Source organism: Centroberyx gerrardi, chromosome 16, assembly GCF_048128805.1.
Source record: "Centroberyx gerrardi isolate f3 chromosome 16, fCenGer3.hap1.cur.20231027, whole genome shotgun sequence".
Taxonomy (NCBI): domain Eukaryota; kingdom Metazoa; phylum Chordata; class Actinopteri; order Beryciformes; family Berycidae; genus Centroberyx; species Centroberyx gerrardi.
The window spans coordinates 21,065,069-21,080,865 of NC_136012.1; the positions used below are offsets into that span (position 1 = coordinate 21,065,069).

At 38.0% G+C, this 15,797-nt stretch overlaps 2 protein-coding genes across 2 annotated transcripts; one reads left to right on the top strand and one right to left on the bottom strand.

The window, feature by feature from the left end:
* On the top strand, positions 1-3,638 carry LOC139912544 (uncharacterized). The gene is made up of 6 exons (XM_071900378.2): positions 1-83; positions 288-632; positions 751-1,095; positions 1,679-1,795; positions 2,530-2,594; positions 3,311-3,638. Exons 1-6 carry the CDS (start codon positions 41-43, stop codon positions 3,434-3,436), a joined length of 1,041 nt encoding a protein of 346 aa, XP_071756479.2. The 5' UTR covers positions 1-40; the 3' UTR covers positions 3,437-3,638.
* A 3,912-nt stretch (positions 3,639-7,550) lies between these two features.
* LOC139912506 (uncharacterized) lies at positions 7,551-15,698 on the bottom strand. Its single transcript, XM_078289029.1, has 10 exons — positions 15,662-15,698; positions 14,989-15,345; positions 14,761-14,794; positions 11,651-11,691; positions 10,145-10,228; positions 9,507-9,836; positions 8,655-9,017; positions 8,410-8,535; positions 7,802-7,863; positions 7,551-7,704 (listed from the first exon to the last, which is right to left on the bottom strand). The coding sequence occupies exons 1-10, from the start codon at positions 15,696-15,698 to the stop codon at positions 7,585-7,587; spliced, it is 1,554 nt and encodes a 517-aa protein (XP_078145155.1). The 3' UTR covers positions 7,551-7,584.
* Between the last annotated feature and the right edge of the window lie 99 nt (positions 15,699-15,797).

Below are 15,797 nucleotides of genomic sequence, written 5' to 3' on the forward strand. Positions count from 1 at the left end.
GGAAGGCATCAGTTATGCAAGACAAAGGTGAGGTACCACAATGATCGGAGGACTGGTTGCTTTGATTCTCCTTAGTACAGTGTGTAAGTGCAACTCTGATCTATTACAAGATAAGCATTAGTGCAAACAATTTTGTACTGAATTGTGTTAATTATTGAAAAAACATATTAGACATTATAGAAATTATTTACAAGGCCATGCAATAAGCTTTCTGAAAGCAGATACATTTTTCATTGTTCTTTTCCTGATGTCTAGTAACTCTATTATTGTTTGTCTCTCTTCTTTAGCCCTAATTCAAACTGTAGAGGTTCCTGACCTGATGCCTTTGACTGTGGTTCAACTTGGTGAGAATGTTACTCTGCGATGTCCAGTCTCAGATGAGGACGGCCAATTCTTTTACTGGTATAAGCAACCTCTTGGATATATGGTCCAACTAGTTGCTGTACATACTCCTGGCAAAGTAGCATTTGAAGGACAGTTTAAAAACCCACGCTTCACAGGCGAAAAACGTGATGCTGAGTATTATCTGACCATCAGAAATGTAAGCAAAGAGGATGAAGCAACATACTTCTGTCAAGGAGGAACCGCATACAGAAGGAACAATTTTAATGGCACGTTTTTGAGTGTGAATGGTACAGTATGTTACTTTCTATGTTTCTATGTCTGTTTTGCCACAATCACTAAGTTCTAAAGTTGCACTGAAATAATGTAGTTAATTCCTTTCGATTACTTTTTTGTTGAATTACGCAGATTACAGTCAGCAGAAGTTTGTCCACCTGACACAGTCAGTCCAGCTGGGAGACTCAGTGACTCTCCAGTGTTCGGTTCACTCCAACAGCAAACGAAACAGCACCCAGTGTCCAGGTGAACACAATGTGTACTGGTTCAGATCTGGATCAGAAGAATCCCATCCAGCCATCATGTACACTCACTGGAACAGGAGTGCTGAATGTGAGGAGAGTGTTTTTCCTCAGCAGAAATGCTTCTACAGTCTCTCCAAAAGTATAAAGAGCTCCTCTAATGCCGGGACTTACTACTGTGCTGTAATGACATGTGGGGAGATCCTGTTTAGCAACGGAACTAAAGTGGACACAAGTACGTGTTTAAATTTGAATTTCATTCATTATTTAATTATTTAAATTGATCATTAGACTGTTATTTTTCTGGGTGAAGTTTGATTCAATAAATATGATACAAACATGCAACAAATAGTTATCAGATTTAAACTTAATTTAATAATTGTTCCATTAAGTACTTAGTAAGTTCACCTCCCTAGACCCTCTGCACATTTGTTATGCTAAAATATAAAATTTGTTTATTCATGCATACTTCTCTATTACACACATGCAAGCTTCTTTATTTAACCAAAACTCCTGAGTCTGAGTAGTGTAATCAATCAGCTTTTTGGCCCTCAGGGCATGAATATTCTTTTACTTTAAGATGTAATTTTAACTTATAAATTGTGCCTGTTGAAGAAAAAATAGAAAATGCCACAGTACTTCCTAAAGCAAATGATGATTATCTAGGATGAAAGCTATTTAGTTATGAGCTGATATATAATTTTGCAGCTGTTATGTAATGATTGCCCCATAAAGTATTTCTATTATAAAATGTCAGGCATCAATGAGGTAAAAGCAAATGACGAGTTGAGTGTCAAATTTTTTTTTTCTGATTTCAGAACCAGAATTGTACCCAGTTGTCCTTTTGCTTGGGATACTGTTGGCTTGCAGTGTGATTGTGATTGCCGTCCTTTTTTTCACCAGAAATCAAAGGCGGGATTGTGAACATTGCAGAGGTACAGGAGGTTCATCATGTATTTCCTTTTTGATGCATTACAGTCAGGATCCACTCTTTGATTTGTCATTTCAATACATTTTTTGAGATCCAGAGGTGTGAATTAATGAGATCACATCGGCTTCATATATGCCTTGAAAATGTCCGTTATGCGTGTCTGTATCTCCAGTACTTAAACAAGTGACAAATTACTTTTTCCTTCATCTCTGTCGTTTTGTTGTTTTTGTATCTGGCCTAGGTCCAGACAATGCAGAATACCAAACCCAATGAAAGTTTCACCACTTCCAAATCAGGTTTTGGCGGTGAAGCAATGTGTCAGTTTTACCCTCGAGGTTAGAAAATGTGGCCTTGTGACTAGACGGTTGGCGGTTTGAGTCCCAGACCAGCTGGACAAGTCTGGGTTGGGAAATGGGAAATGCTTTATAAAAGTATTATAAAGGTGCCCTTGAGCAAGGCATTTAACCCCCGATTGCTGATTGCTCTAGTGGAGCTGCTCAGTGGCCACAAACAGTGTGGTTGTATTGAGGTCTCAGGTGTGAAAGTGTGTAACTGTGTGACTTTAAAGCCAGGCATTGCTGAAAATGAGCAGGTAATCAAATCCTCATTTTGTACATCCAGACCTGACCTTTAATGTGTACTGGCATGAGAGGATGACAAAATCACATTGAAATGACAAGAGTAACCATCTTCCTGGATTGTCTACGCTCTTTCTTAATGTCATGCTTTTTTTCATAGGAACAGTGAGTGCTTCCTATTACCTTGGACATGACAAGTCAACTGTGGATCAGTCAAGTGATCTGGTAAATATGTTTCAAGCAACATTGTCCAGTGTAGTTCGAGTTGACGAGACTTTGCTTGTGATACTGAGCATCATATTCAGAGGCAGGAAACAAAGGCGGAAATGCTGAGATGAAAACCTCAATTTGCAACTGAAAAAACTGAGTTGTCACATACGTGTGATCTTTTCCTACCTGTTGACTCTTCCAGGCTGCTCTGTCTAGCGGGGCTGCAGTATCTGAGGCTTTGGGGCTATTCTTCCAGAGTTCAACAATTTTAAACCTAATTTTACTTGGTTTTGTATCAATCTCAGCCACTGCAGGGTGTTTAGTTTGTTTATTTGCACAAAGTTGACAGATTTATTTAACAAATGACAATAGTTTAGCCATATTATCCTTATGGAAAAGAGTTGATTGCTGTGGTATTTTGTCCCTTTGGCAGTCATGGCCAATCATGTGCAATCTAGGACCAAAAGCATGTTGATTTTCATTCTAACCAAACACCAACTGTTTTCGCTAAATACTTGCCCCCTTTCTGGCTAAGGTTGTGCTATTTAGTGAAATCAGCTGGTGTAGTGTTTGGTTGGAATGTAAACCAACATACTTTTGGTCCTCGGTGGCACATGATCGGATATCAAAACCCTATGGTTTTGATATTGACTTGGTCCTGACTTAAATGGTCGATATTACAGTCCTAATCTCCGATATCTTTGTTAATAATACACAATTATTCTTTGCAGGATGGTGAGGCAGAGGCATTGAACTATGCAGGATTGGATTTCTCCACAAGGAAAGCTAAAGGGAGGAAGAAGAGAGAGTTGTCACAGGAGAGTGTGTACGCTGCCGTGAGAACAGACTGGGAGTGAAGTGCTTTCACCATGCAGACTGTCGCACATAATTTGGCAAAGAAAATATTTGATATGTAAACTGTCACATAGAATAGCTTCAGGCTGCTCTGATTTCTGTCTGAAGTTCAGCTCTACTAGATGTAAGCATGTAATCTCAACTTTTATGGCATGGATAAATTGTGTGATAATGTTAATAGTACAATAGATTAGTGGCCAGTACTTGGATTTGTTGTATGTAAGCAGTACACTATGTATTCAATAATGTTAATAATAATGCTTTGTTCAAATAATAAGAATGGGTATTTCTATTATGTTGCTTGTCAGCTGCTTTTTTTAAAATAATTTTAATTTATTTGCATTTATTTACATTCATTTCTACAATATACTGTCTGACTAGAGCAGTTTTATGAATCGCTTTCACAATATGCAAATGATCAAAAGGGGTGGGGGTATGGGGAAAGCGGTAACTCTAATAATGACCCGGTATTTAATGTTTATGAATGAGAAAACACCCTGCCGTGACGGTATCTGCCCCTAACATCACGCTAAACCTGCCGGTAAGTTTTGTGAATAAGCCCCTAGGTTGTTTGATTTAGGTTTTGCATATTGTGCAGAACAACACAGAATACAACATAGAAGCCTCTTGTATATAGAAATAGCAACGTTAGCTTTCACTTATCTTGGTCAGAATGTTTAGTTTATTTAAAACTTAACCAGAATTTACAGTGGAAATGGTATGGAAATTCTCTTTCTGCTTGTCCCCCTATTTACAAGGAGGTCAGAGGTCAGGTTCAGCTACAGAAAGTCACTGCTGCAGCTGGTAGGATTTCAGCATCTTGCTCAAGGACAGAAATCTCTTTATCTTTAACTCGTGGACGAAGTGCTGCTTACCTAAACCACTTCCTGGATTCATTTAAGCTCACAAGCTCCGCCGCTGAGGTTTTGATTAACCTTTAACATGGGTAAAGCATACTGTATGTTGCAAAAGCCAGAGGTGTACAGTCATCGATGGCTTGTGCCCCACTGTGGGGTGAAGAGGATTTGAGGTTAAGTCATTGCAAACAAACTAGTGTACTGAAGGGATTAAAAATTCAGCATGATTTGTATTCATTTGTGTCTCTCACAAAGCCTTAGTCATGAATAGGTCACACACTGTCGCTCTTTTTACTATTCTGTAGCACTGTATACACACGTCATACGTTTTCTTATCACTATAACACCTTATCACTCATGTCAGAAGATGCGTCAATCAACTGGTCATATTCATATCTGTATGGATTTTAGCAAGCAACAGATTGTACAAACTTAAAACTGTATATTATTATAATGTCTTTAGGTCGTCAGCATTAGTCAGAACTACTCATTATCATTGTCCATGTTACTGTCCATTCAACTGTTTGCCCCGGGAACCTATTGCATGCTCCTGGTGGGGGATCCCTCTTTGACTCGGCCCGCCCAAGGTTTCTTCCATTTTTTCCTAATAAGGTTTTCGTGGGAGTTTTTCCTTGCACGCTTTGAGGGTCTAAGTTTGGTGATGGCAAGTAGGTTAGGCTATGCAGGATAGCTAGGCTTGGCATGTCTTGCAAAAACTTGCTATTGTGTCTTGTGCTTTGTTCTGCTTCCTTGTGTTTGTCTTACATCATTTGATTGATTGTTGATCCGTTACATCTACATAGGCTCATTCTCTGTAATGTCCTTTGAGACATGCTTGTGATGAAGGGCTATATAAATAAATGAACTTGATGCATATTGTAGGTTGGACCACATCAAACTGTCTTTCACTTGGGAGACCCACATGTGAGCTGGCTTAATCAAACCGCACCTACTCTGTCACTGTCTCTCTGTAATTTCCGTGACTGAGGTCTGTTGTTCATGGTCGTGGTTTATCTGCCTGTTGCCTTCACGCTCTGATCGTTCTCCATACTTAGAACCTAGTTTCTCTACCTCTACAGTACTCCACTACCAGGGCATCCTATCAAACGGTGTCTATCTTTAAAATTATAATCCACAGCTTTTTCATATTAAATGTCTGTTTTGCTGCTCTATCGCCAACTGATACCATATAATGGTGATCCAATATATACCCAGTTCATGAAAGCTTTTACATTTGCCTCTGCCGCACAGTAAGTGATGTGTATTGCATTTTCTGCAGCAGCAACAGCAGTTTGTTTGGAATAAATAGAAATAAAAAATGGATAGTTTGCATGAGCAGGGATAGCCACCCTGGCTGAGCAGACAAAGAAAAGAGCGCCATCTACAGAAACTCAAATTCATCAACAAAAAATCCAAGGAAAAAGAAACAGATTAATCTCTCAGAGGAAGGCAAGCATGCTAAAAAGTTGAGAAGGGATGAGGGGGAGCGATGCAGATGTGGCTCTTTTTCTTTTGGACTGGTAGGTTTTGCTATAATTTATTAACCGCAGTCTATATTGTCTTTATTAATATGTTGGGCCAGCACCTACACTGAGTAGTAACTTTTGAAACACAACTGGCAATTTTTCTTTAGTCAAACATCCGCTAAATGTTTCACAGCGTATTTGAAAGTTATCTGTTTAGCTCTATTTTGCAAGTTTAGTGAAGCTCAGTTAGCTCAGTATCAGTGCAGAGTAGAGTAGAGTAGAGTAGAGAGAGTAGAGTTTGGAGTTTTGGGAGCTGCTGTCAGCCCAGTGATGTCAAAGTACTGGTGACTATCCAAAAGCAAGAATACAAAAAATGAGAGTATGTCTATATAACTTTGGTTGTATAGACATATGTTTCTTTTTATTTGCCCAAAAAGGAAAGAGTTCATATTGGTGGTGGAGGTAGGCACTGAAACTGATGCAGACAACTTCTCTTTTTGAAAAATAAACTAAATTGATCTCTCTTGTTCATTCACTCTCTAACCTCTCTTCCTCTCATGCACACACACACACACACACACACACACACACACACGCACACACACACACACACACATATTAACAGAAGCATTTGAGACATATCATTTCATAATCTTTAAATGAAACCACATTCCCATAACTTATAAAGAAGACTGAAGATTTCTCAAACAATAAAACTCAAATTATTACAATAAAAAAGTAGAGACTCAACTGTATGAAAGAAACTGAAACAGTAATAGGCTTTGATAGGCCATATAGCGTTATAAATATTGCATGTAGTCCACAAACATGTGCATCTTATATTATAGGGTTATATAAATGCATGGTATAACATGGTGTGGTGTAAGGACTAACTTGAAACACAATTCATCACAAAAGAGAAGATAAAGAGTCCATATAGAAAACATCCAGTGAATTGTCTTGGTAATTAACGATGACACCATTGCAGTGACAATGCACCCTATGATTTGGGCTTAATATCTTAAAGCAATATTCCACTTACTTTTTACATGGGGGTTATTTGGCGCTTGACCGCCATTAAAACCAGAATATAAACTACTCACCATGATCAGATGCAGCTGGGACGGGTTTGTAGCACTCAGATTTTTACTTCCCATTCATTTGAATAAGGCCACAAAAATAGCCTGGAAACTTACATTTAACACGTTCATAAACGGATTCAACAACATTTTAATATTTTTACATTTTAAGACATCAAAGCAGTCCTGGGTCTGTCGTCATTTTGCATTTACACTAAAATTAGTATTAAAAATAAAAGTAGATCCGGTCTCCCAAACAGGATGCATCTCCTAAATTGTATTCCTCTGCTATTTTCTTGTCTATCAATAAAAATTCTATTCGGCGAAATCATGTTCTAAAACGTTGGGACGCACAGTCAGTTGAAAATCACAGTAGCGGGATCTGTTGCTGAATATGTTCATGAACGTGTTAAATGTCAGTTTTCAGGCTATTTTCGTGGCCTTATTCAAATGAATGGGAGGTAAAAATCCGAATACTGCAAACTCGTCCCAGCTGCATCCGATCTTAGTGAGGAGTTTGTATTCTGGTTTTCAACAACCTCCATGTTAAAACTAAGTGGAATATTGCTCAGAAAGGGAAAAGGGAAACCTAGCTGCTTTATTTCTTAGCTAAAATAGATGCACGGACACTGCTTATTTTCAGATGAATAAGCTGATTTTAACAAGCTTTGTTTTTTACTATGTTTCATTGTTAGAAGACAGTCCTATAACCCATCAACAGGTTTTGCGTGGAAACTCACACTCAATGTCAGTGTTTGACACGAGAGTACACACATTCCTCGGGTAACTCTGTCTTCTTCTGTCCTCTTGTAGCTTTTCTTTCAGAGAAATGTAATGCAGCATAATTTAATCCATCTCCATCTTCCGTCTGTGAAGCAATAAAATGTTTATTATATGTCATATGGTGCACATAAGAAGTATGTTAATGGAATTACAGAGAATCGTCATTTGTAATTATAACTTACACGATCACGAGCTGGTTTGCTGAGGTCGTCGTGTTTTGCTTGCGAAGAGGCACGTCCTATTCCTATGGATGAATGAAAACAGGAAAATGTAATTGTTAACCTTTTACTTTTCATTAAATGTTCAATAATTGATCCTAAGGTGGTAACACAGGCTTTCATATAAGAAATCCTAAATTCTGGAAAGTTTCCTGAATTATTGAGTTTAATCATTAAATAAAAATCCTAATTTCTGGAAAGTTTCCTGAATTACTGAGATAACATGCATAACATGGCATACAGATGAAAACAAGCTGTAGGCTGACTTAAATATTCATCTTTAAACCAGTGTGTACTAGACTGAAAAATGTTCATGAATAATATGCAAAATACCGAACATACTACTGCTTTTGTCCAGCATTTTCCCCCAGAACCTGTAGTCTAAAGGTTTGCCTCACTCTGTATTTCCTTAAAAAGAAATGCATGCAAAATGACTGAACAAATTTCAGATCTTACAAATTCTGGCAAATGTTTCTACACTTTTCATTTTTAACTGAAAATGTATCTTTTACCACAGGAGTATTTTATTTGTTGAGTGTACCATTTTGCTTTGACCATCTTAGACAACTTACCTTTACGTTGATCACAACACACTCTTGGATTTTGTTTACAGATGAGAATAACATTTCCGATCACAGAAAGAGCCAAGCAGGCCGCTGTCATGATCAGTGCAATGAATACAGGACCTGCTGTTTTATCTAGACAAGGAAAACAAACTTGTCAATGCTTTTAAAAGAATAGGAGACTCATAAAACATGGGAAAATTAACCCATTATAACTATTACTGTATTTATAGAACACATAAAATCATATCTACCGATTTCAAGTTTTGCTCCATTTCCAAACAGGATCTCTCCACATGTAGCCACGGCACAGTAATAAGTCCCATCATCAGAGGAGCTGACACTCTTGGAGAAGCTGTAGACACAGCTGTGTGGAGCAGAAAGAGTCTCAGGACTCTTCTCACATTCATCACTCCTATTTTCATGGGTGTAGATGATGTTTGGATGAGATTCGTCTGATCCGGCTCTGAACCAGAACACACTGTGTTCTCCTGGACAGATCCTGGTCTTTGGATCAGAGAAGACTGAACACTGGAGAGTCACAGAGTCTCCTGGATAGACCGACTCAGATACTGGCCACTGCACAACACTATAGTTTGACGTCCTCTGAGCGTTTCCTATATAATACAAAACATGGTAAAAAGTTTGGATCTCCAAGCACATAGTCAGAGCTTAAGATTACTTCATTAGATCTCATATGTAACTTAAATGTATCTGTTTGAGATCATTTTTACTTCCCCATCAACATGAGTGACCTCTTTCTCTGCTGGATTAATAGTTGGGTTGCATCATGTAGTTTATCAAGGGGACTTTGAATGTCAAAACGTAAATGTGAAATGTCAAAAGGTTTTGTTATAGTACATCAAATAAAGTGTTCTAAGAGTAAAATTTGATCCCTGGAACTCTGATTGAAGCTACCACACCGACAATACAGAGAAACATGCCTGACTTACTGTTTCAACAGGATATTTCAAGATATGTGAGATTTAAAATGTGAATGATCATTTATTATGAATTAGTTATTTTTCTTAACAAAAACTTTCATAGTGTAGCTTACCACAATTGGCCGAAGCAGTAGAAAGCCGAAAAATATATCACATTATTACCTTTTAATAACAAATATGTGCTTCTCCAGTTAGCCTTATTCCAGTCAGTGACTCCACAGTGATACATTGCCTGATCTTCTTGGATTGTCCACACGATGGTCAGATTGCTCATATTCTCAGTCAATTTAATCTTAAATCTTGTGGCAGGAAACCCAGGTTCAAAACTATATGTTGTAGAAGTTCTCATCAGCGTTATCATTAATTTCAGAGTATCCCCGATGCTCTGCTTGTACCACTGGACTGGCCTAGTGTTGCGCTCATCAACAGGGAGAACACACATGAAGGTCACAGGCGCGCCAAGTTGAACTGTGGTCACTGGATTCAACATATCTGAATAAAAAAGTAGAAAAAATAGAACACATAAAGCAGTAAATAATCACTGTCATTATGAAGCAAAAAAGATGAACATTTGAACCACTGTACAACCAATTTCATTAATTTTTTAAACTCTCTTGACTAATCTTTTGAATTTGTACAGTATGTATCAATTATTAAAAAAATGTAGCTGTTGAAGGCCATTATGTCAGCTACTTCCTTACTACTGTTTCCAACAATAATATTTTGCGCAATAATATTAATTATACTTTCATTTTTTAACAAAATTATAAAATATCTGGACAGAATGGGAGCGCACTTACACACTCGACGGAGGAGGAACACTGTAACCCATAATATGATCATCATGATATTGTCTCTCTGGTTAGGAACTGGCAGTGGTCTTTCTGTGAGTGAAGGAGGTGAGTGAAGATGATGTGAAATGGTCACGAGAGTTCAAGACTGTCAAATGCATCCGATTGGTTAACACAGATACAAAATTACACTTCCTGTCACATTGCTCTTTTCAGCAACTTCATGAGTAAAAAGGCTTTGTGGTAAGTTAGAGTTGAAGAGCTGTGCCAACTTGGTGTGTTATTATTTGTCATAGCATTAATGTGTAGTTCAACAGAGTAACAGTTTTCAGTTGCTGATGAAGTAAAACAAAATATTCTTCAGCTTCTATAACCTTTTAGAAGGATCCAGAAACCCTGAAGTTTGTAAATTACAGCTCACTAAACACCAATTCTTTTCCAATCACAAAAATCGTATCTAACCCCACACAAATGAAAAAAACAAAACAAAAAAAAACTACAAAAACATAATTTTAAAGATTCTTGTTTTTCTGGCAGCCATTGCTTTGGTTGTTTTGCACTCAATGTAGACATTGGCCCAATATAATAATAAAGACACTCACTTTGTCACTCCAAAAGAAAAAGAGCCTGCATCGCTCCTCATCATCTCCTCTGCATCTCATCGTCATCTTGGAGTGTTTTTCACCTTTGGAAGTCAATGCCGATGTTCACTCTACTTTTGGCTCAGAGTCCGTTGCTTTCCTTTTTAGCTCGCTTGCCTTCCGCTGAGAGATTAATGTTTCTTTTTCCTTGGATTTCCTGTTGGTGAAGTTTCTGTAGGTGCCGTGCATTTCTTTGTCTATTCAGCCATGATGGCTATCGCTGCTCATGCTAACGACCTAGTTCTTCTATTTATTCCAAACAAACCGCTGTTGCAGGAAACTGATCGCTTCCTGTGAAACCGATTTTTTCCGGCAAAAACTTACCTGACACTGGTGTTTAGAACAGCAAATGCTGGGGATAGGTTGAATCACTATTGCGTAGTACCAATCGGTGATGGAGAGAGGCAAAACAGACATTTATTTATATGATTAAGTTTATCAGTGTTTACACAGTCAGTCCTCTATTTGTTGTCTATGGAGCAGATACAAGTCTCCAGGTGAGCGTATACTGGGCTCAATATTAACACTTGTCTGGGACAAATAGATAATAAAAAGTTAATGTTGTCACCAGTTGTCCAAACAGACAAGTAATATAAATGGGTATATATGGGTATTGAATATTATAACTGCCATAATTTATGAATGAGAGTGACAGGTTAGTATGAGTAAATAAACTCAGTCCACTCCCCTATCTTGTAATGGCTAAGTAATGTCTGTAACCATAGTAACGTTTATGTTTCACACCAATATGGCTGCTGCCATCTACTCAGACTAACTCACTACTAGTGAGCTGACAGAGTATGAAGATTGAGGAATGAACGCACAAATATACACACACACGTACACAAACACACACCTTACACACTTAGCCTACCTTGGCGGTCACCGGTCTCACTTTGCCGGAACTTTCTCCCGCTGAGGGTCACATGTCCCACAGTGACAAGTGAAGAGGTAGGCAAGTTTACTAGTTTAACAAGTTTACTCGCTCGCTTCATTGAATCCTCCATTACGAGAATTTATTTTCAGGAATGGGAGGGGGTGAGCGCCGCTTTTAAACAGCGAGGGAGGGAAGCTAGTTTTAAAAAAATGAAAAGCTACTGAATGGACCAGGAGGAGCTTCGTTCCGGAGCGTAATTTGACAACAAGTTTTAGAAAAGAGGTGAAAAAAACAACACAGCTGGCCCGCTGTGTGGATTTTGGTTTATATCATTATTTCTCAATGAAATCTCCACATAGCACACATTCGTTTCAGGATTGGTTATAAGGTCTGATATCGCTTACTGCAGGTTTAATGTCAAGCCCTGGTATAGTAAGTTTGTGGGCAGAACGCCTATGGTGGCAGAGGTTAGAGCTGATTGAAGACAGATTAATTGACGTTGGCAACTAGGCTAACCATTTAAAAAGATCATGTTAGCGGTTATGATGTGTAACCCAGGACTGTCAGACTCTACATCTGCTGATCCTCCACCTACAACTAAGAAACATTGCACAGAAAAGAAACTTGAGCATGATTGTTCCCAGCACCTGATCAATACTGGCTTGTCAAATGGAGAGCGCGATAATGTCAAAAGGATTTTCCTGTGACAAAGAGCTAGCTACAGTCTTGCTGAGCTAGTAACTGAACTTTTGATGTCATTGCCATGCTAGTTAGTTAGTCAGCAAGGTTAGCTATAAACAAACGAGCACAACTTCAGTGCAAAAGACTGTAGCTTAAAAGGTTCTTTGCACTCACCAGTAGCTTCAGTGTTGGTCACTGTGGCTTTCTGGGGCCGTTTGGCTACATCACCACAATGTTTCATTAGTGCTCCTGAGAAGGTGGTCATACAAAACACAGCTAAGTCAGCAAAATATGGCTTATTCATGAAATATTATCTTAGCTATATATATTTTTTAATCTGTAGCTAGTAGAGGATTTTATTTTCAAACCCCATCTAGCTAATGGGATGTCATCAAGTTAGCTAGCTCTGGTAGTTTACTGTAGCCGAGGTACAAGTAACAACAAGCTAATCCCAACTAGCTAGCATCATTCATCCATGTACCCAGCAGAGCATGTGAGCGGAGCGGAGCGGTGCCAATTTCCGCTGCGTTGTATTTTAATTATAGCTTAAACACTAGCCTGGCATCGGCAGACTAATTCTGCGCAGATGCATTTCTGGGTCGGACTCGGCATGCTTCGACATGGTGTGAGCGGGACCGGAGCGAAATTGGAGCAGGACGGGGCGGGAGATAAGAGATAAGGCGCCGCTCCAGCTTTTTAAAAAATCCGCTCACCGCTCCACCCAAAATCCTCCCGCTGTTTAATGAATGTTATTTACTGCCACTTTAGATTGGGGGCTGCAAAACTTCTACAACTGTTTAACAGATTAATAAATATTCTAACAAATATTTTATAATAAATTAATCAAACCTGTGTAAATACTTTGGCGAGCATTTAGATATCTGTTAATGATGAACAAATTATTTGTTCATCATTAATTAAGAACAATAATGACTTCACATGCTCCCTAGGAAGTTACATGTACACTATATTAGGTACTGTTTTACAAATGATGTATTAACAGGTATTCTTGACTTATAAATCAAGTACAAAGATTTAACTAATGTCATTACTAATGATGTACTAATGTGTTATAAATTATTAAGATAGAATTGATAAATCATTGATAATAATGAATTGATGATCAACTCCACATGAACTCATTAATTCATCAGTAATTGATTGTTTATTAAGGGCTTATAAACATTCAATAATAATAAACTATTCCTTTAAGTCCCTCTCAGGACAGAAATAGACAATGTAACAGTAATATTATTATCACAATACAGATTTCACTACAAAACTGTAATCACAAGTGGCCATTCTAGGGTCACAAATAGTGGGTATTTAGGTAGGTAGGTAGGTAAGTATTAATTTTGGCTTCCCATGTAGGCTACAGCTGTGTACATGTGTAGCAGAAATGCGCTGGAAGTGTCAGATGTGAACATTTTCAACATGCAATTGTGGTTTTCATGAAGTTTCTGGAGCTGCAGTGACCATTGACATATTTTGAGATAATAGGATTTAAAAGTGTAATACACTGGTTGCAAACTAAGCAAGTAATTTAGCTAGTACCATACAGGTGTGCAAATGTATGAACAAAACATATAAATATGATATCAAAATTATTTAATATATACTAGCTGGTCTCCTCATAGAGCAAACAGATTGTACAACAGGCCATGGGGAATTGTGTGTCACCTAAAAGAAAATATATCATAATGTCACCTATTGCAGTGGTGAAATGCAGGTGCCTGTGCTGCTGCAGGGTCACATCTCCCACCTGCAGTGCAACATTGAAGCATTAAATTAGCATCAGTTAGCACATCCAGTGTGTTTGGGCTGTTAATCCCACCCAAAAGCCTTGACATCAGCGTAGATGCTCTCTTCCTCCGCTGCGTTTGCGTCCCTCGTTTGAGCGTTGCCAGCTTTCCTCCTGGTAAATCTTGGTGCAGAATAAACCACTGTGTCCTCATCTGTCTGAAGAAATATATGGCAAAATGTTATGAGATGGCAGATGTCAACATAAACACATGTACAGAGAAATATTCATTGCTAACTTTTTTTTTATCAGGTACATCTTATCTTTAAATCCCCTACCTGCTGACTTTGCTGATCACCACTGGCTGTTGCAGCATTTGTTTGCAGAAGAGTGGAAGCTGGATTATAATATGAAAAAATCCATCAATAACAATGAGCAAATAAGGATTCACTGGACAAATTTAATTTCATAGTTATGCTGACTGATAGGTTGATTGAAATGCACAGCACTAATGTTAATACAGTGAAGTTAGCTTCAAATAAATACTGTTTGATACAGGTATGAGTAAATTCTATAAATACCTTTGCAGCAATTGCATGTTTTTTTCTTGATGGTGTAAATGAGGAAGGCTATAACAATCACACATACAGCCAATGCAGCGCACAACAATAATAGAATTGCATGCTTCTCTGAATCCCCGAATGACCACATGCTGGCTGCTGAAACATTATGGACCAAATAATGAAAGTTCAAAATGAGTACAAATTTGTAGAATTCAACTTTAATTTTATCCTTTGATAAGATAATGTCACATGAAAAATAAATTATTGGTTATATATCTTTATGGATTTTGTTTGACTCAGAACATTCAAATGTGCAAATTTCCATATTGAGATGAGCATGATGTAGTTACCTTCAATCTCCAGTTTTGCTCCATTTCCAAACAGGATCTCTCCACATGCAGCCACGGCACAGTAGTAAGTCCCAGCATCAGAGGAGCTGACGTTCTTGCAGAAGCTGTAGACACAGCTGTGTGGAGCAGAGGGAGTCTCAGGACTCTTCTCACATTCATCATGACTGTTTCCATGGGTGTAGATGATGTTTGGATGAGATTCGTCTGATCCGGCTCTGAACCAGAACACACTGTGTTCTCCTGGACAGATCCTGGTCTGTGGATCAGAGAGGACTGAACACTGGAGAGTCACAGAGTCTCCTGGATGGACCGACTTAGATGGAAAGACTTGAACAGCATTGATATTAGGTTCTTGTCCTAGGAAATATAAAAAAAACAACAAAACAATAAATAAACATGTTTTTTACTCTCCATGAAATTGCAAGTGCATTGCAAGAAGGATGTGTATGTATTTATTCAAATTCAATTAAATCTAATCTCTATTTAGATTTTATATACATAAACAAAAGACAAACATCTGCTTCATGTTTTGAACAAAGCTGATAGTTTCTTGACTTTTATATGAAGTATGTAAATATGAACCAATATTATGCATAAGTATGGAAAAATCTATATGCAAGCTGTTCAAAACTTTTTACTGAACCTGAAGCTCTTTCCCCTCTTGCTGATTTACCTTTGATTCTCAGAAATATTGCATTCAAAAACCTCATGCTTCGTTGTTCCACTCTTATACAGTAGTAAAATGCAGTATCAATCGTTTTTGTTTTTGTAATATGCAAAACAAATTGTCCAGGCTCTTGTTTTGCTGT